General features: G+C 43.0%; 2 protein-coding genes and 1 long non-coding RNA gene across 3 annotated transcripts in view; 1 reads left to right on the plus strand and 2 right to left on the minus strand.

Annotated features, from left to right (window-relative positions):
- The window catches only part of btbd7 (BTB (POZ) domain containing 7), a 28,043-nt gene extending 20,472 nt beyond the window's left edge, over positions 1-7,571 (plus strand). Inside the window, exons 4-11 of the mRNA XM_056295858.1 lie at positions 319-527; positions 1,294-1,369; positions 1,721-1,881; positions 1,995-2,138; positions 2,605-2,794; positions 3,169-3,347; positions 3,666-4,070; positions 4,209-7,571. Of these exons, the coding sequence (XP_056151833.1) occupies positions 319-527; positions 1,294-1,369; positions 1,721-1,881; positions 1,995-2,138; positions 2,605-2,794; positions 3,169-3,347; positions 3,666-4,070; positions 4,209-4,985 (2,141 nt within the window). The 3' untranslated portion in view covers positions 4,986-7,571. The remainder of the gene's footprint in view (positions 1-318; positions 528-1,293; positions 1,370-1,720; positions 1,882-1,994; positions 2,139-2,604; positions 2,795-3,168; positions 3,348-3,665; positions 4,071-4,208) is intronic.
- Positions 7,572-8,198: 627 nt separating this feature from the next.
- LOC130126006 (putative E3 ubiquitin-protein ligase UBR7) lies at positions 8,199-19,243 on the minus strand. The gene is made up of 13 exons (XM_056295381.1): positions 19,126-19,243; positions 18,740-18,846; positions 18,531-18,604; positions 12,045-12,110; positions 11,629-11,689; positions 11,424-11,531; positions 11,305-11,358; positions 11,083-11,188; positions 10,827-10,963; positions 9,388-9,576; positions 9,028-9,184; positions 8,780-8,841; positions 8,199-8,568 (listed from the first exon to the last, which is right to left on the minus strand). The coding sequence occupies exons 1-12, from the start codon at positions 19,241-19,243 to the stop codon at positions 8,780-8,782; spliced, it is 1,239 nt and encodes a 412-aa protein (XP_056151356.1). The 3' UTR covers positions 8,199-8,568.
- LOC130126771 (uncharacterized) lies at positions 13,297-14,697 on the minus strand. The gene is made up of 3 exons (XR_008811733.1): positions 14,676-14,697; positions 14,451-14,559; positions 13,297-13,514 (listed from the first exon to the last, which is right to left on the minus strand). It is a non-coding gene; the product is annotated as an uncharacterized LOC130126771 (long non-coding RNA).
- Positions 19,244-20,942: the final 1,699 nt, after the last annotated feature.

The following is a 20,942-nucleotide window of genomic DNA, read 5'->3' on the forward strand; positions in this document are numbered from 1 at the left end:
ACAGGTATGTTATGTATGCTGGCAGCCTAGAGCCCACACGAGTTAACAAAATTATACAAACATGGGTTACCGATTAAAAGTAATGCTCTGTCCAGACATGAGAAAATAAAGCAATCCTAATTCTCTTCTTGATTCGTTCTGTTTTTTCTCTTAAAAAAAAAAAAGAACCGATAAGATTGCCATTAAAGTACCGGATCGATATGCAGTATCGGCAAGAGCACCATTAAAATCTTGACGATACCCATCGCTAGATTTTACTGATCATGTGAATGAGGTGTAAATTTGAGCGGTGCCTGTCTGTCTCCTGCTTTCTCCCAGGTTGTGAGGACATTGTGGTGGAGAGCCTGTCCCTGGACTCTCTCGTCCCCATTCTGAAGTGGAGCTCCCAGCCCTATGGTTCCAAGTGGGTCCACCGGCAGGCAATGCATTTCCTTTGTGAGGAGTTCAGCCAAGTCGTCACCTCCGATGTCCTCTATGAGCTTAACAAAGAGCACCTACTAAACGCTATCCAGTCGGACTACCTTCAGGTAAAACAATACAGTGTCATCTCTAAACACCCACTGTGCCCAAAAAACACTAGCCACCAGCACATCTGCCATCTGGAGGGCTGGCATAACATTTTATTTTTTAAGTGCTCTAAGTTTCCTTTTCAGCTCACGGCAATCCTCCCACAAATCAGCAGGAGCCTGACCTGTTTGCTGTGATTTCTTGTTTGAAAATGCAGTGCACACATTCATACACAAATGCATAAACACAATGAAACACATTCACATGACTACACACACACGGGGTCTCAACAGTTGCGTTGAACCTTGTGGGAATTGCTTTCAGACCCAGAAACTAATGTAAGCTGAACGCTCATCTGCTCTGCCAAGACTCTTGGCCATCAAACAGAATGGTTGATGTGAAGTGTTGTAATCAAACCGGACAAACAAACTCCCTGGGCCAGATTTGGGCTTCGCTGTGACAGTCTTGAGCATACTGTATTCTCACCCTCCCCATATTCAGGAGCTCCTCTTACCATGATTTCTAACCCAGTCTAAATAAATTTCATCCAATTTCCCATTTCTTTCTCTCTCTCTCTCTCTCTCTCTCTCTCTCTCTCTCTCTCTCTCTCTCTCTCTCTCTCTCTCTCTCTCTCTCTCTCTCTCTCTCTCCCCCTCCCCCCCTCTCCCTTTCTTATGACGTCCCCATTTCTCTCACTTTGTCTCTGTCTGTCTGTCTGTCTGTCTGTCTGTCTGTCTGTCTGTCTGTCTCTTTCTCTCTCGCTGCACCTTGGTCTCATTCACAGGCGCGAGTGAACAGGACATTCTCAAGTACGTTGTTAAGTGGGGCGAGCAGCAGCTTATTAAGAGGATGGCAGACAGGGGTAAGATAATACAGTCTATAATTACCCTCTGAGCAGCCCCCCTAATGGCTCTGAGAAATTACCCAGTTACCAGAGCCTCTAAAATACACTTGAAAAACTCTATAAAAAAAGAGTCTAAATTTACCGGAAACAAAGGCTCCAAGGAGCGCTTTCATCATGTTTGTTCTTGTGTCATTGAGGGCTCCGGACTTATTGAAAATGCTGTGATCTTTGTTTATGATCAAGGTTGTTAGTCAAAGCATGGAGTGGAGTGTTTTAGAAAGCTAAACCAATCACCACAAAATGATGAAACCCAGGAAAACCTTCATGAAGTGTGGATAAGGACGAATTCAGTGTATTTTGTCTACACAGAGCCCAACCTGCTGAGCGGCACAGCCCACAGTGTCAACAAGAGGGGGGTGAAGAGGAGAGACTTGGATGTGGAGGAGCTGAAGGAGATCCTCTCTCCTCTAATGCCCTTCATCAGAACTGAGCATATCTTGCCTGCCAACAGTGACGTCCTGGCTGACACGGTTCGGACTTCCCCACTTGCCTTTTACTTAACTACTCCATGCATATTTTTAGGAGAGTGATAATGTCCTTTATAAACAGAGTATTGCTTAATCGCTTCTCTACCTCTTTACAGCTTAAAAGGGGTCTGATTAGCACTCCTCCATCAGACATGCTTCCTACAGCCGAGGGTGGGAAAGCAAATGCCTGGCTACGGCAGAAGAACGCTGGCATCTATGTGCGCCCTCGGTTGTTCTCTCCCTATGTGGAAGAGGCTAAGGTGCGACTCATTCTTATGTTTGATGGGAGGGGGATCCAGGCAAAGCCGGAAGCAGTGGAATTCCTTTAAACCATAGAGTTAACAGAAATTAAGAGTTTGAGGCTTTATAAAGACGGTAGTCCAGCCATTATGAACTTTGAGAACATTTGTGTAGTCAAACTCATCGTCCGGTAGTGTGAGTATTGCATGATGCATTCTTTGTGAAGACTTCGTTTTTGTATAACCTTTCCTCATCCTCTTTGATTGGAATTCCATTTTCTGCTCTGCTTGTTAGCTGGATAAAATGTAAGACCATCCACCGCTAAATATTTTTGAGCATATCAGTAAAACAAAATGACTCAATTATTTGATGAAGTGTTAGTAGGGTGGTGCTAGCCATTCATCGAGAATTCTTTTAGTTTTACCTATAGCTGTGCTTGTAAGCTGTCACCATGTAATGCTCTGTTTCTTGCCTAATTTTCCTCAGTCTGTGTTGGATGAGATGATGGTGGAGCAGACAGACCTGGTGCGTTTGCGTCTAGTACGTATGTCCAATGTCCCAGACACCCTCTACATGGTCAACAATGCAGTGCCTCAGTGCTGTCATATGATCAACCACCAACAAATGGCTGGCAACCAGTCCACTGCTCCTACTGTGGTGGCCAATGAAATTCCAGGTAAGATTGTTATTTAGGAAGATGCAGGGTGGGGGGCCGGATGGCCTATCAGTGAGGGAAACCTTCCTTCTACCAAGTTTAAAACCTTGCATCAGTGCCCTGCTCAACTGTCCTTGAGCAAGACACAAAATCCCTACCAGCTCCAGGGACACTGTTTTAAAAGTTGTCTTTGCCCTTTGAGCATCATGGAGGGGGGCCAGCTAAAGGAAGACTTCCCTAAATGGAATCAGTATTGAAGCTTTGCATTATTACATTATAATTACTAAATTACAACACTGTCACTATTTCAAGTTTGACTTGTTCAATATTGTGCCATTATGCTAAGCTTCCGGGAGCCACTTGATCTGTTAATATCAAGTATGTTTGTGTTTCAGTGCCCCGGCTGGCAGTTGTGAAAGAGATGATCCGGAGGCTGCAGGAACTGAGACACACAGAGCAAGTCCAGCGAGCCTACGCCCTCAACTGTGGTGAGGGAGCCACCGTCAGCTATGAGTTACAGCTGCGTGTGCTGCGAGAGTTTGGTCTGGCAGATGGAGCCACAGAGCTGCTGCAGGTGGGCAGAGAGCATAGATATTGTCCTTGGGGGCAAGAGGGTACAGGGAGGGCCAGGGCTTGGAAAATAACAGGGCTTGAAATGTAGCACACAACACACTGCTAACATTCTCTGGGAGAGAGACCTTACTGAATGGATTGATTGATTGATTGATTGATTGATTGATTGATTGATTGATTGATTGATTGATTGATTGATTGGTTGGTTGGTTGGTTGGTTGGTTGGTTGGTTGCTATGGTCCCAAAAAGTCTCTGTGTTGGGGAAATTTGAAAGGGATATCCCACGTGAGTTCAATTAAACTTTTCTATTTCTCCTCAGAACCCTTACAAGTTCTTCCCAGATGAACGGTTTGGTGATGAGAGTCCGATTCTGGCTCTGCGCCAGGTGGGTCGTTGTCGAGTAAACAGCAGCCCAGCCATGGACAGCATGTTCACTGATCTGGATGGGCTAGCGGGCTTCCACCCTCCTTTACCCCCTCCACCTCCTCCATACCACCCCCCTGCCACACCCGGTCACGCACAGCTGAAGGGAGCATGGCGGCCCCGTGTGCCCATGCCAACCCCCACTCGTTCCTTCTCTTACCCCTGTAACCGCACCCTGCTCCAGCGCCATGCAGCCGTCAAGCATGGCAGCTCAGACTACTCCTCTGTGCACAGGCCCCAGCCCCCAGACTGCACCAACCCACAAGCTATGGGTCGAGCATTGCTCTCAGACCAGCAGGCGGTGAGTTTGTACATACAGTGACAGTGTCCTTTTCTGGCTGCCTTATGTGTGAGTACAGATGTGGGGATATTGGGCTGGGATCATGTGCAGCTGTAACATCCAGTTAAATCATGAGTGTGTTTGTGTCTCCTGATCCAGATGAGCATGGAGCCTGTGATGAGGGAGTTCATGCCTGACATTGCACTGGGCGTGTCTGTTATGTCCCTGAGAGAGCAGCACATGGTGGAGATGGAAAGGGATGGTCCTCACAGTCCCATGGGTCCCCCCAGTCACCACCTGTCCCATGGGCCCTGCACTTCGACTCGTCTCAGCCACAACCTTGGTCCTGGGCACGGCCACTCCTGTAAGAGGCACGCCCCTGAACCCAAGCTGGAGGCCCAAGCAGAGTTCCCCGACTTGTATGACTTTTCCTGCCGACCTGCCACTCCAACCTCCACTCACCCCCTGCCCTCCTTTGCAGGGCCGGACCTCTACAGCCACAGCTGTAACCCCTCCAGCTCCTTCCCAGCCTCCTATCATTCTGACTCTCAGCCCCAAGGCCACCCTCAGGGGCGGACTGCCCCAGACCCCCTGCGGCTGGATGTCCTTGGTATGAACTCTCAGAGGCAGGACGGAGCTCTTGCCAGCCCATCTGGGGCCCAGCCAAGGATGGGACATATCCCAAGGGGGCGATCAAACGAGACAGACCTAACTCATGGCTTGGGCCATTTGCGCTCCCCCAGTGGAAACATAGATGGATATGAAGAGAGGCACTTGGGCCCAAGGGAAGCCCCAGAAGAGATGGTTACAGCTGGAGAGTCATCAGGCTCAGGGTCCCTCCAGCAGCCTCACAGAAACAGTATTAGTGAGGAGGCTGCAAGAGACCGCAGGTCCCCCAGCAAGCCAGACTATCCTTACAAGAAATCTGCACTTTAACCCCAGATAAAGGACCAGGGGTTGAGTTATGAAAAGGGAAGATGGGAGGAGTTGCCCTCCCTTCGTAATGGATAGCAAAGCACTAATTTGTATGAGTGTGTGTGTGTGTCTGTGTGTCTGTGAGAAAGAGGCAGGGAAAAGGGGTGGTCGATGTTTTCTATTTATAGGCTCTGTCTTTTTGTCCTACCTCTGTCACACTGTGCTATCCATCACACAGTTGCAGCATGAAAAACGTGAGAGCTGTAGGTCAACAGTCTATGGTTGGAATTGGTCACTTCAAGTCGGCCTTAATCTTGCTGGCATGACTTGAACTGTATGGGCATGGAAGGATTGGTGTTTTGAGCCTGGCTGATAATAGAAGGGTTAGCTCCATGCTGTGTGAGTCATTCTTGAGTAGATTGTGACAGTTTATGTAGCTCAATAATAAACTGATAGTTTAAAAAGACACTACACATACTCTCATTGTTGACTGTTGATATCCCCATTACAGAACTGGGTAATAGTTGGATATGAATTTCAATTTGAGCAAATGAACAACAGCAGACTGTCTGGGACAGAGATAGCATTGCGATAAATCATGTGTAAATATGTCTGGTTGTATTGCTTCCTGCCTAGATTTGTTTCTTTCATTTCTTCCTGTAGCATTCCTATTGCAACCCAGCTGACTAGTTTCCCTTTCCTGGCCCTGGTTCTGAGTGCTGATGAGTGATGGGCTGAGGGTAGGTCACACAAGGCAGGGGTTGGATCAGACGGGAAATAGGTTGGCAGTGTGTGTCATTCTATAGTTGTCTTTCTGGGTTGTAATGGTGTGCGGCACCAAGTAAGGCAGTGTCTGGCATCAGAAGCAGTAGTCTGGTGTTTTCGAAGTAGAGCAAGGAGAGGAGAGGAAAGGAGGCATGCAGGCAGGTATATTACCAGAATACAGTGGGGAAAACATATGGGTACCATGGCAACAGACTACAGTGGTCAAATGGAGTGTTGGTGGTTTAATGGTGTTTTAGCTGAAACAGGTGTATGTGTTTGTGTGCGACTGTATGCAAGGACTAGTTTTGTACACACAGGTGTTTAAAAAATCTCAGTACTGTACACTCCCATCTGTAGTCAGGTCTGTATGTACATATCAGCACTAGGCTCTGAGATGATTAACCACAGGCTGACCACAGGATGCTGTGGCCGATGCGCTGGGGCCCTCCACTTTTTCAATAGCATCAACTGATCAAGTCTGAAAGCCTTAATCATTGCTTGGAATATTCAGTTTAAGCAACTTTTACTCAATCAAGTATGATGTCATCTTGACTATCCACAAGAAAAACCGACAATTCACGGTTCCTCTGCAATGGGGCCCAAGATTTACCAAACGTTTTATACCATCTGGCCTCTGTCCTGCCACCTCATAGGTTGTCCTGGACCTGCACATCCAGAGTTAATACTGTTAGAAACACTGCTTCCACAGCTGCCGTAGCTACAGAAGCTTGCAAGTATACACATGAAGGCCTGTTACAGCCAGCAGCTGTTTCTTCACATTATACAACCTCTGTATGACACATGAGCAAAATTGCACTTCAGGAGCAACCCCGTTTATTAATTTAAGGGAAAATGAACAAGTGAATTTCGAACAAAAGGAATCTTTGATCGAAGACATTGGCAATTGCTGTCTGAGCATTAGCTGGTCATATCCCCAATGTACTATTGCTTTTGTATATAGCCGATTTGATTTCCATCTTGTTCTGATGAATTGTTAATGATTTCTATCACATTTTAGTGGTTGTTGAAGGTTTGTGTTTGTACTGTAGTGGACATCACTGTGTACTTGTCTCTGTCATGATCTTACCAGGAATGTGTGGCATACGTCAAAGATTGTGTGTCAGAATCTATTTTGTCTTATTAAATGTTTCGCATTTTGGGCCGCTTGTTCAATATTGTAGATGGTGTGGATTACAATGTTTGTTTAGATGCTTCTTTTTTTTTTTCCCCAAAACTTTTTAAGTAACAGGATGTAAATGTAGAGGATCTGAAGATATTAGCTCTCTGCTTAGTGGTATTGAAGTTGCCAGGCAGAAAAATCATTTTTCCATCAAGCTTGCTTCATGGGGAAAAAATGCAAAACTCCAGAGTCCTCCCCATGTTCATGTTGGGTAGTTTTATTTTCCAGGACAGTGTTCCACTGAATAAAAAAAAAAAAGGAAAAAAAAGTCCTCATTCTGCTCTTTGCTGTAGAGAAGCCAGTGCCTTCCCCCGCCTGCGGCTGGGCTTTTATTGGAGAAGTGACTTTGATGTCTATGCAAGCCTTTTCTACCAGCTTACCAGCCTGCATCAAATAGTTATTTGAAAACTCATGTAGCTCATTTTGTGTACATAGTTTTTATTTAGCACCTTTGAAATTGAACCATCTGAAAATGTGTGACTGCTTGTGTTGAATTTAACAGGTACATTGTACTTGTGTGGTATCATACAAACACTTTTGTAGATTGATGTACTGAGTCGCATTTAGTTTCACTGAATCTATTTTTCTACTGTCACCTCAAAAGGTGCAAAACAGTGGTAAACTTGGGCATCCTCAAAATAAACTGGTTTGATATTATGTAACCATCGATTTCACCCTGGTCATTTTGTGCATTAGAGTAATGTAAATAGTTTATTGGGAACATGATGAATCCAAAAACATGATGTTTCTTCACATTACTAATACATGAGGTTTGCTTCACTAATCTATAAGAGTGGCCCAGTGGTTAGCGCTGACGCCTCACAGCAAGAAGGTCCTGGGCTCGAACCCCAGGGTTGTCCAACCTTTGGGGGTCATCCTCTGTGTGGAGTTTGCATGTTCTCGCGTCTGCGGTGGGTTTTCTCCGGGTGCTCCGGTTTCCCCCGCCATCAAAAGGAACACGCATGTTAGGGTTTATAGTCCTGTCTGTGCCCCTGACCAAGGCAATGGGAAAAGAAATGGAGTTGGTCCCCAGGCGCAGCATCAAGGCGGCAGCCCACTGCTCTTCGCTACACAGCTCACAGCTGGGACAGGTTAATTTGCAGTAACTGAATTTCCCCAAGAGGATTGATAAAGGCAACTTTATTATCAACAAGAAAACCTCATTACAATGTAACCAGAGGAGAATGTAGAGCGCAAACTTGACAGGAATGCACAGGTCTTAACAAATTTGAAAGCAATACAATCATCATTTTAAGTTCTCTTTACAAACCCAAAAAAAAGTCATTTAAAAGGCAGCTGAGCCAAGTAAAATCAATCAAAATTTCAAGGGAGTGACATCAAGGGCTTCAAAAGGCCACCATTAGAGACAAGAAAAAATACACCAGACATGACAAATGGTGCCTGGAAATCAAATCCCACAATGTGAAATTGGTTCCTATGGCTCTTAACATTCACGTTGTCAAAAATCATACTTGTAGCAAATGTTCCAACATCCCTCTTAAATTTAGCAGTAAAAAAAGGAAGTTACACATTCAGTTTTAATATCATGATCCATACACAAGGATGGTAGGAGCCTTCTCTCCCATACCTGGCATTTTTTGGACTCCTTTTCCTTGGCAGACTAGAGAGGAACTCCTATATGGCTTCCACAGGGACCACCTGACAAAAGGAGGAAAATGTGAAACAATAGAACAAATGCAATTAGAATAACAGAACAAGACAATTTACATCTCTCACTACATCTAATAAATTGGGTATTTTGATCAGGCACTGATAGATCAAAACACCCTTGGACCTCAGGTACATCATCTTGTCATGTGATAATTAATTCAAACCTAAGACCACATCTTGTTTAAACATCCCTTCTCACCTATCCATCGTTGGCAGAGTCCTGTAAGATTGATTCCAGCCTTGTTTTCAGTCCATTGTAATCTAAGGAGAAGAGACCGTTTTTATTAATCAGTCCCCAACCAAACCAACAGCGTTTTCTGTAAAACGAACTCTTCATCCAAGCTTTAAACCCTCCTCAAGCCTATAGTCCATTCTGACCCGACATCTTTTCCACTGCCCTCTAGCCTCCCCTTCCTTTCAACGGATGCAATTGGTCCCCATCCTCACAGTAAATCATCTCCAGCTGCTCCACACGGTTAATTGAGCTCAGGAATGACGTCAGCAGGTCGTTACCAAACGGCTTCATAATGCCTCTGTTCTCATAGGCCAGAACAGTGTCCGACTCATCCAGCAGAAACTGCACTCCCACCTCCACATAGGCCCTCTGAGTATTGACATAACAGATTGAAGAGGAATTAGTTTAACCGAAATTGCTGAAGCACTTGCTTATTAATATGATGGATGTAATTTTATATGAACCAAGATTACATGGAAAGCAAAATAAGCACCTTCAAGTTGGCCTAATGTTGCCCTTTGAAGCTGTCAAAGAATATAGGTAATGGAAGAGAATAATGTTTTGAAATGCACCTTGCAGCTGACACAGGTGCAGATTTGAGAGCGCCAGTTGTAAGGCCAGAACACAGCTCCCTCTCTTGGCCTTACAGGGCCCTGGGCCTGCAGCTCCCTCAGCCTGCATGCTACAGCCTTGGCCTTCACAGGCTCGTCCGTCACTTCCTGGTGACTCCGTTTGCGAGGGTAACTGCTGTGTGCAGCCTCCTACGTCATTCAGAACAATAGCGGGCTGAGAACAAAGATCAGGTTTTTGCTTGTATCACACAGGCAAAAGAAATGAGGATGACACTCATGGTTCATTAAATAAATCCCCAACAAATCCTCGCAGCACTGCAGGTGAAACTCAGGCTCAGATCCTGCCAGTTTAGCAGCAAGTGACACGATGAGAGGATGTGCTCAATGAAATCATCCTTGTTTACAGTAAGCTAACCACTGAAGGCTGGCCAAAGCCGCCCCCAGAGTAGGGGAAGCTGAGGCCCATGGATCATTTATCCTCTAATTATCCAGTAGAATAGAAAGCACGAAAGGGGCTGAAGCCTGTTTGTTGGGCCTTACATACTCATTACCCACCAGCCCCATCTACTGGCAGACTGGTGACACTAATGAGTTGAATCATCAACCTAACGTCTTTATGCATGCTCAGTAATCCAGGTAAGAAAATCAAAGGTTGAATCAGTTCATCTGGATACGTTTGACAGATACGTTGCATCACTCATCTAAGTCACATCTTCAGTCTAAACTGACTGCAGGTATCCCCACACTTATAAACAATACAGTTGCATAACGATCAGTTTCATTTGCAAATATAGGTGTGAGCATTAACTACAGTTTAACTACAGGCCATGTGGACTATTCACAGAGGATTTGGGAATGTTTGCAATCACAGGATTATAAGATGGCAACAGTCGTTCTCTCTTTGTTAAGAAGGACGACAACCCTGAACCGTGGGGTGCTAAGAGTATATCTGTCACCATCTTATAATGCGGCTGCGCCTGCAAACATCCCCGAATCCTCTGAATATAACACATGGCCATTGAAACTGTAGTTAATGTCTGTGAATGTTCTCATTCATCCAGGTCATGGTTATCCAAAGGAGTTGAATCAAGTGCAACTGGATTTGGTATATATCCGTGAAGATGTTTCACCTCTCATCCAAGAGGCTTCCTCAGTTCGTGCCTTTCTGACCTTTCTGACTAGACCAAGCTAGTCTTTAGTAGTTAATGGTCACACCAATATTTGCATATGAAACTGGTCGTTGGTTTTGGTCATTATGCAACTGTATTGTTTATAAGTGTGGATGTCACTTAGATGAGTGATGAAACATATCTGTCAATAAACGCTGTATCCAGATGAACTGATTCAACCTTCTATGATCACAAACCTAACATTAGCAGCCACACAGGAGAGGCATGCCACTTAGAGACAACACATTTGACTGGTTCAAGTTTGCTCACCTTTTGCTCACTCTGACAGCCGAGGCTGCTGGTGGACCCTTCGGGTACATTCTCACATGGATCACACTTCTTTTTGTCTTTATCAACAGTGAGCTCCACTTCCTCTCCACAAGGACTTGCCTTGATTAATGGTGGTGCTTGAGAGAGAGAAAAGTTAAGATATAACAGTTGTGAAATTCTGAATAGTGTGTTCTGAATGTACATCTCAACAGCTGTCCAAGTTCAATGTTCTGCTTTATAAGGGAAATAAAGTCACCTGCAATGTGAGCAGCATAAGTCCATAAGAATGGAGCTTTATTCATGCAAGCCTCACAAACCATTTCTTGGAGTTCCTCGGAGTCCACCACTGGGCAGCCCAGGTGCTTTCAAAGAAGAGCAGACGAGGAGATGAACACTAAATAAGGAGTAGGCAGTTCTCCATATGTTCAGAGCTCTCTCCGAAACAGCTCAAATTTACCGACGTTGACTCACAACTTACCCTGGTATGAAACCAGTCCTCACAGATGATGCATTGAATCATCTCATCATTAACCTGGGGAAGGATGAAAAAAAGTATTGCACTCATCAAAGGATGGATAAGATAGCTCCGCCACAGACCAAAGGTGTCAAATTATCATCCGTGTCTGGATAGGGCCGATCGCACAAGCAGTATGTACCATGGGAGTTGTGACTGTACAGGTTTTTAACGTTTTGACTGTCTTTAACCTGCAAAAGACACAGAGGTAACAATCTCCGTAATCCACAGACAAGCCTTAAAATATGATTTCTATTAGAAGATGATTTCTATTAGAAAACAACTTACAGGAAATAACTTGCACTGGAAATCTCCGAACTTGTCATTTCCACAGTCGCAGCAAAAATTTCTGTAGAGAAATGACAGGACAGCAGGCAATAATTGGGATCCGGGTGATAAAATTAAGAGTAAGCTTGATTTTCTCACATTATGTGGTTTAATGGGAGGGCAATACCCTAGAACAGGGGTGGGCAATCCTTATCCAGAAAGGGCCACTTGTGGGCACTGGCTTTCGTTCCAACCAAGCAGTTGCACACCTGATCCCACTAACCAACCAGCAGTCTTTGCTGGGGACCTCGACTATTAAGACATAGGTGTACAACCGATCAGTCAGAACAAAAACCTGCACCCACACGGGGCCCTCTCTGGATAAGATTGCTCCACTCCTGCCCTAAAATAAAAACGTTCCCATTTAATTCGTGTACCTTTTAGTGTACAGCTCGTAGATATCATGTCCATTGTGGCATTTTTCTGCGCAGGCATAACCAGGGCTCTCAAGTTTTGAACTGAGTTCAGAGTGAGATTTTGGCGGCGGCAGTGGTGGGGGGTCTGATCTGATAAATGACACATAAATTCATACAAATAAAAATATTCATTTAATTCATCATTTTTTAGTGCAGGTAGAACTGGTGACCTGAACGAGAACAGGAGAAAGTTACTTAATATGCGCAGTAAGCCCGTATACCTGTTCATGATGAATACACACGACAGGGTTGATGTCAGGTTACAATCTGTCTTACAGTAAAACACCAAGCTCATGAATCTCACTTTTTTGAATATTCCAAATGTATTTCCATGGAAATGGAGAGCTCATAACAACCAGAATAAAAACAGTAAATTATATGAAGTGAAAATGAATATATCCCACCATGTACTTATCTCAGATTGCGTTCTTATAAGCTAATTTCCACAGCAAGTGGAAATGAGAGAATGAGGCCATTAACTTCAAAGAAAGACACAGCTGTGTGTGTGTGTGTGTGTGTGTGCGCGCGAGAGAGAGAGATAATATTAGTGTTGTTTATTGTAGGTGTTGGTGGCATGTTTTGAGGCCTTCAGCACAGGGGTTGGTGGCTCCCATTTGAAGCACTGTGGTTTCAGGACAGCCATTTTAACTGCCATGATGGATGACAGAGTTCCATCAAGTGCCAAGCTGTACCTCGTTTTGGTCTTGTTTAGACCAACCATGGAGAAAACCCTCTCAGCGTCTGCATTTGAATGAGGGAGCACTAAAACTAATGCAGCTATCTTGGAAAGCCTCCCAAACTGGCTCAAACCGGTCACCTTGAAAAAAGGAACCAAGGGCCTCTATTACTCAAATGCTTTACTTTTATTATTTCAATTAATTATGTCTATGTCATGTGGTGCCAAATATTTCTTACCTTGCTCTTTGTTGAGGACATACTTCCCCAAAACTCCTCAACATTAAAGGTGGTGGGATCTTGGGGCATGGGGATATCCATGAGTTGGTACTCCAGGAACTCCTCACTCACCTTGTCCTGTTCCTGTGGCCCATGGAAAGGAAGTAGTTCCTGAAATCTAAAAAGAGCACCATGTATAAATAACTGATTAAGGATTTGTTTCGTGACCATGATCAAAATTACACTTAAAGTATTCAATATGTTGAAATTCTGGAAAATGTAGAAACCCTTGCCTGTCTACGAAGTATAGGGCATCTTCCACCCCACACTCAGCCCTCTGCTGCACATCAACAAATTTTGCGTGCTTCAGAAGGGCCTCCTTCAGGGGGAGTCTGTAAAGTCCATACTCCACAGCCCTGACCAGAAACACCAGTGCTGCCTGCTAGAATAGCTGCACCTCCTGAGCTGTGATGTCTCCAGGCTCAAGGAGCCTGTTGAGGGTAGCTCTGGTGGTGAAGCAAACATTTAGCTTTTCTCCTACCAGACAGAGAACAGAAAGAGATAAGGCAAATTCAGGCCAGCTGAGAGTCTTACCTGGGCCCAGGACAACATAATCTTAGATGCCCCCCCCCCGTGCCCGGATCTTTCCTTTTCCCTTGCTCTTCCTCTCCTCTCCTTTGCTCTTCCTCTCCGCTCCTCTTCCCCTCCTGTTCCTCTCCTCTCCTCTTCTGTGCTCTCCCTCTCCTCTTCCCCTCCTCTTCCTCTCCCCCTCCTGTTCCTCTCCTCTGCTCTTCCTCTCCTCTGCCCCTCCTGTTCCTCTCCTCTGCTCTTCCCCTTCTCTTCCTCTCCTCTGCTCTTCCTCTCCTGTTCTTCTCCTCTCCTCTGCTCTTCCTCTCCTGTTCCTCTCCTCTTCTCTGCTCTTCCCCTCCTCTTCCTCTGCTCTTCCTCTCCTGTTCATCTCCTCTGCTCTTCCTCTCCTCTTCTCTGCTCTCCCTCTGCTCTGCTCTTCCTCTCCTGTTCCTCTCCTCTGCTCTTCCTCTCCTCTTCATCTCCTGTTCCTCTCCTCTGCTCATCCGCTCCTGTTCCTCTCCTCTGCTCTTCCCCTCCTGTTCCTCTCCTCTTCTCTGGCAGTGTGTAACTCTTACAGGGGTGGGAGAATCGGGCCCCAAATGCATCAGGTAGACGCACAGTAATTTGACTTGGCAATCAACACTTTAACTCAAAACTAGACAGACATACAGTAAGTGCACATAGATTCAGCAAGATATGCGCAATAATTGATTGAAGGTATTCCTCTGTAAGCATGCTATTTAACCCAGACTACATATACTACATTGTATGCCTGCATACATTTTATGCCTTTTCCATCACATCAGAGATATCACCCTACTCAACAACAATCTTCCCAAAAAGCATATTTGAGGTCAATGAGCATACAGTTTTATCTCCTTATGTGAGACTTGAAAGTATTACCTGGCAGTTGGTTTAGTGAGTCCTTGTAGAGGATGTCATGGACTTCTCAGCCCTGTAGTGCTGACGGCTTCATGAACCTCGCACACAGTTTCATGATGAACTTCGTCATCTGCAAATTTTTAGTTCATAAAAGATTTCCATGTATTTCTTGAAAAACAACATATCAGTCAATGAAAAATAAGCAGGCATACTTGGCAGCAGGATAGCCCAGCCCTTGCATTTTACCTCTCCATGGAGCAGGAAGATGGAAGACCTTTCTGTCTGGAGAAGGAGGTTCAGTGTGGAGAACATTGGCAGCGTTGCTTGAAAGAAGAGGGGGTAGACTTCAGTCAGGGGGTTGGAAAATGCATCCACCAGCCTTCTAAACCTTGGTTGTTTCTCATCTGTAAATAAAAACAGATTGTGCTTAAAAGTACATATTTAGTCTGGTGTAATGCACCTGTACTACTGACAATGAAATAAGCAACATACTTAAAGACTTAAAATAGCTGGTAAGTGGCCCATACTGCCGCAGAATTTGTGTAATGCACCTCTCCAGGCTTAACTATCGCACTGAAATGTGCAGCAGTATTTCCATGTACTTGCTCCCATAGAAGTCACAAAATTCTGGAATCGATATATATATATATATATATATATATATATATATATATATATATATATATATATATATATATATATATATATACACACACACACATATATATATATATATATATACATATATATACATATATATACATATATATACATATAACATCAATAGCAAACAAATTAAAAATGTATGCATTTTGTTGTATAACAGTAAAGCTGGTTGAATTACAAACCTGCCAGGTAACCTTTACGGTTGGTGCTTCCCTTGAACTAGTACCCAACATCCACAATCAGGTCCTCTGGATCAAATCCGGAAATCTGTAATACATTAATTCAAAGATTTATTACAATACTATACAGCAAACTGTTTTACTTGGCATTGGGCATAACAGATTGGTAATATAAAGTGTACATGTTTGAACTTACTTCCAAAAACTTCTGCCCTGCATGTTTGGCAGTGTTGTGGATAATATGACAGGGGCATCCATGTATATAAATGCTGCCATTTTCCCTCAGCATTCTGGCTGCAATTGAATTTTTGGCACCTGTATTTACAGGAGCATTATCAATTGAGAGACCTACACAATTTATCCACGGGATGTTATTTTCCTGCAAGGTGTCATTGATTTTTTTATAAATCACTTCAGCAGTGCCACAGCTCTGTCCACTGGTGGTGCACATATCAAGGAATGTGTGCACAACTTTGTTGATGTCAAATATTCTCACTGTGAGGGGATTCATCTTCTCTAGACCTGTAACAATAAGGTACATAACTAAACCCACATGTTGTTCAAAAATTGTATGAGTGTGCATGTAGAAATGGATACAAACATACAAATAACTGGTAGTTGTTAAACTCGTACCAGTATCATTTGAGCCATCTGTGACAAGTGTGAAGGGATTCTCTCTCATCTTCATCACCAGTTCCTTCTTGAAATGTGGTGCCACTGCCTCATTTATGATGCAAGTTGTTTTGGTGCTTGCACTCTTAAAGCTCTGAGCCATGGGGGAGTCTCTATAACATTCTTTGTACAAGGGGCTGAAATGGTCAGCAACGGCAAATGGAACATTGTGCTGCACCATTGCAACTGCAACCTTCACCTCAGCTCTCCTGGTCTGCAATAGAAACAATTGATTAAATAATCATAAACATTAGATAAGTTTTCATGGTAATACAACCAACAATTTGAAGGACACTGCAAACATTGCCACCAGCCATTTGATTTTCCTGTACTATGTACCTTGGCCTCTTGTACACTCATGCTTCCAACAGAAGTTGCTGGCATGTAGAACTGTGTAACACTGCTGGCTGAGTTTAGAGCCTGTTCTTTGGCTTGATGTCCCTTGCCTTCCACATGCCTGCTAATGTCCCTCATGCCTTGATGGGCACAGGAGTTCTCTTGTCTGCAGACTGAGCACCAGTAGAAGGAGCTGGTGGTTCCCATTGTGATGAATGGCCATCGGGTTGACCATTCCTTCTTAAAGGAACACCTATAGGTGGCTGCTCCGCTTAATCCTCTCTTTTTCCCTGATTCAAGTGGCTTCTTCACTGTCTCATCTACTATGGTGTCCTCATCATTTTCTTCCACTGACACCCTAGCTGTCTCCTCCGCTGTCTCCTCCACTGCCTCCTCCACAGTGTCCTCCACTACTGCCTTCTCCAGTGTCCTCCTCTAACCTGGCCACCTTTTTAGGGAGCTGATCCTTCACAGCGAAGCATGAAAGAATGCTCATTTGCCTCTTCCCTGACATCTTTGAAGACAAATGCAATAATTAATAATTATTAATTAAGGTCTGGATAAAATATAATGAAATAGCTGTCAAACAAAGCATAACTTTTATCTCATCTTAAGTGGGTAAAGTCCTCCTAGAAGTTGGTCTCAAATGCTTTGTGAATTACTCTTAAGAAAAAACTAAAAACTTTTAGTGCAATTTATAAGTACTCTTAGTGGTGGCCTAAGAGAAAAGCTTTATGAATAATGGGTCCTGAACTAAGACTAAAAAACAAGCGTCAGTATAGCTGCTGAAATTTGCAGGGACTCAACTAGCTAGCTTAGGGTGACCATATTTGGCGTTCCAAAAAAAAGAGGACACTTTGCCTCCAGCCTCGAGATACTTCGATGATACTCGGAGTTTACTCAAAGATACCTTATAATTTGAATATATTTAAAGTAGGCCTCCTCTGTATGGATAGAAAATTATTATTTATATTATTTAAGTACATGCGTAATGGTCCTGTGGGTGTAGGTTTGGTTTTAACTTAACTGCTCTCTGTCTCTTTTCTCTTCCAGGCACATAAAGAGTCTCACTTGCAACATGTTCACTAATGAATATGTATGTACTGACCTGCATATTAAATTATCTTTTCTCTGATTTTTACATTTTATTTTGATAGAATACTTAAATCCGAGACCACACTTAATATTTAAAAATAACATAACTTCTGTCACATGAAATGTTATAATAACAAATGTATAGAAACCTGTGGGTAATCTGCTGCTCTGTAACAGCTGCTGTGAGCTTTTCTAACCTCACCTGAGATTCTGGCTTTCAGTTTGTGTATTTCATGACACAGAGCCAGTGATGCGCACACTATCTCAAAAACTTTGTATTATTTTTCTTTCATTCAACCCCTGAACTAAGATCTCAGATCTTTCACTATGACATCAGAGCTCACCTGAGAGGCTGCAGCTCACCTGTCTGTGTGTCTCTGTGCTGCTCAGGCTGCTGCTGACAGGATTTTCAGAATAAAATTATTCCTGATAGTCAAACAAATCAGTTGGACAAGCTGTGACTAGTTTAGCTTATAAATAATACTCATGTCTTACTACAATACAAGTAGCAGCACATTAATGTCACATATACTATAATAACTCTGCTCTTGAGCCACTAATGGAAAAGGAAGGGTTGGCATTAAATAGTAAATAATTCTCACACTAATTTCAAAGATTAATATTTGGATTAATTACAGAACATTCTCAGTTAATCATGTGTAAACAGTTACTGACACTTTGGTTCTTCTTTAAAAAGGATCAGATGTCTTCATTTGCTTTTGAGAGGAATTTTCACCAACATTAAAGTTGTTTATCAACATGTCTGAGCAACAATCGCAAATTAGCTAACATCACCTAACGCCAGAAATTAATATAATATCAATATATTAGTTTAGTTTCATAGGAAGTTGTTTTAAATTCTGTGACGTTTGAAATGTTTAAACTTTAAATACTGACCGCTGCAGATTCTCCACCTCACAGACTCCTCTGCACCTGTTGCTAGGCAACACGTAGCAGTGTCTTGCCATTAACATCGCTGATAAAGCAGCTGGCTTGCTTAAGATCGGTAAAAATATAATATATAACAGTTCAGCAACACGCAAACCTACCACAGAAAACCGGACATTTTCATGAATTTATAACCCGCCCCCCAGGACATGTCCGGGGAAAAGAGGCCGTTTGGTCACCCTAAGCTAGCTAGGCTAGTTCACACCAAATCCCAGCAGGTTTAGCGAACCTGGGAGTGCAAGTGCTACAGGCAAACACAGCTTTTCTGTTCACATACCCCTGCAACGTTTTGTTTTTACATTAGTATCGGGTTCAAGTTAAATGAAAAGTGGGGAAAAAAAGTAGTACAGAAAGGCAGTGCCAGCCTAGTTCTGTACCGTGCGGAGCTAGTCGATGCGATGTGTCTGTAATTACCTGAGGGTAAGAGCAGTTTACAGGGTCACTGCCGGCCAACAGACTGAAAACCTCTTGGATGTCATCCGCGTCCAGGATAACATCTTCCAGTGATTCGCCGGAGACGTCTCGAGAGAGAGAGAGAGAGAGAGAGAGAGAGAGAGAGAGAGAGAGAGAGAGAGAGAGAGAGAGAGAGAGAGAGAGAGAGAGAGAGAGAGAGAGAGAGAGAGAGAGAGAGAGAGAGAGAGAGAGAGATCAACCGTAATGTCCATATGTGAGAGCGTATTTCTGTGTTATGTTGTTAAAATAACCAGCCGGTGGAGCAACGGGGCCCAGAAAAAAGATAAAACTGCAGTTAGGCAGGATGTAGATTTATCATTAAGGATCGACGCGGAGAGTGAGAAAACATGGGGACACATAATCGCTTACCTGGAGAGGATCAGAAAGTGGGCGAGGTTTGGGAGGGGCCAGTCCTGGATGGAGGCTGGGCTGCGAGGAGAGGGTTGGGGATGTTTTGTGAGCCATGCTTTTAATCATTTGTTCATGTCTATTGATTTTATCCCTTTTTCATGTTCAACATGTGTGATCTTTTGCTGTTGGGTATTGGCAAAACGATTGTGAAATTCAGAGCAACAAAGATGGGGGAAAAAAAACGCATGGCTAGCATTAAGGACGCTGCGTACTTGAACAGATAAGTATTTGTTTAAATTCTGTCATTCAGAAACCCGAAAACCGAAACTGAAGTTACATAAATTACAAACGTTTCCTTTTTTTCTTTTTTCTTTTGCAGGACTCCGTAATGAATCTACAAACACCTTTTCTCCCAGAAGATGGCGCCCCTGTAACATTTCCATAGGTGTCGTGACATTTCGCCTGCCAAGTGAAAGTATTGGCTGTGAAAATAATGCTTACACCCAAAACACCTAGAACATTTTTAAATCTATGACTGTGGTTACAGTGAAGACACGATAACAAGGTCACGAAAAAGGTCATTTCCCCTTAGTTTTGTTGATTATACTTGTAATGGAAATTAGTTTTTACATGTTTTATATAATGCCGCCAATGACTGCTGGGATAGGCTCCAGCATCCCGCGACCCTGAGAGCTGGATAAGCGGTTCAGATAATGGATGGATGGATGTTTTATATAGTTTGTAGATTTTTATATATTTTATGTAGTATTATGAAGTATGTAGGATTAGTAACTATTGTTAAGCCACCTTGAGCTCTGGAAAGGTGCTATATAAATAAAAAGTGTTATTATTATTATTGTACACAATAGTGTTAGTAAAGTATATGAGTACTACTACTAATATTGCCTACTTCACTAATACTATTCTATCGTATATCACTATTAGTACAATAGTATCAACGTATATTAGTATAATATATTCATGTCAAGTCAAGTCAATTTATTCATAAAGCACATGTAAAAACAACCCAGTTTACCCAGTGCTGTACAATTCACAAGTACTGAAGAGTCAAAACAAACACAAAATGACAAAGGGTTGTCAGTCAACAGCTAAAACAGCAGGCAACATGATACAGTATAAACACCAACACACTTACACAAATACACACAAGCCAATCATTAATATTAGTATTAACATAGTGTATTAGTATATGATTGGTAGTATGAATGAATGAATAGTGTATTAGTACCTGTGATGGCCTGGCAGCCTGTCCAGCCTGTCTCCCGCCTGCCGTCCAATGACTACTGAGATAGGCTCCAACATCCCTGCGACCCTGAGAGCAGGATAAGCGGTTTGGATAATGGATGGATGGATGTATTAGTATATGATTGCAGTATATTAGCAGTACAGCATTTTAGTATAATATTTTAGTGTAAACAGTACAATAAAATTAGTCTATTAGCATAAGTCATTAATACAGTTGTGATTTACGCGCAACAACTGTAATTATAAGTATAATCTATTCGTATAACATCCAGGAGTCACGTTGATTTCCAGGGTAATATGAGAGTAGATTTACTCAAATAAAAATCACGTGGAGTAACTACTCTTATATTATAGGATACTGTATTTGTATAACTTATTATCATATTTTGTTTCTCTGTCTCAAACTGGGTAGTACATATTAAATTCACTATGGGGAAAATAAAGTGGTTCTATTCTGTTGTATTCTGTTGTGTTCTGTTCGACTCTATTCTGTTCTTTTCTGTTGTATTCTACTCCGTTCTATTTTATTCTACTGTATTATGTTCTA

Source organism: Lampris incognitus, chromosome 16, assembly GCF_029633865.1.
Source record: "Lampris incognitus isolate fLamInc1 chromosome 16, fLamInc1.hap2, whole genome shotgun sequence".
NCBI lineage: Eukaryota > Metazoa > Chordata > Actinopteri > Lampriformes > Lampridae > Lampris > Lampris incognitus.

Bases quoted from the DNA above. Each gene is read 5' to 3' on its own strand.
- LOC130126006 (XM_056295381.1), bottom strand. From the start codon at position 19,243: ATGGCTCACAAAACATCCCCAACCCTCTCCTCGCAGCCCAGCCTCCAT. The intron at 12,111-18,530 runs GTGTGAACTAGC...AAAACTTGAGAG, and splicing joins GCTAAACCTGCTGGGATTTG to CCCTGGTTATGCCTGCGCAG. The intron at 9,577-10,826 runs GTGAGCAAACTT...TGAATGACGTAG, and splicing joins GCTGTCAGAGTGAGCAAAAG to GAGGCTGCACACAGCAGTTA.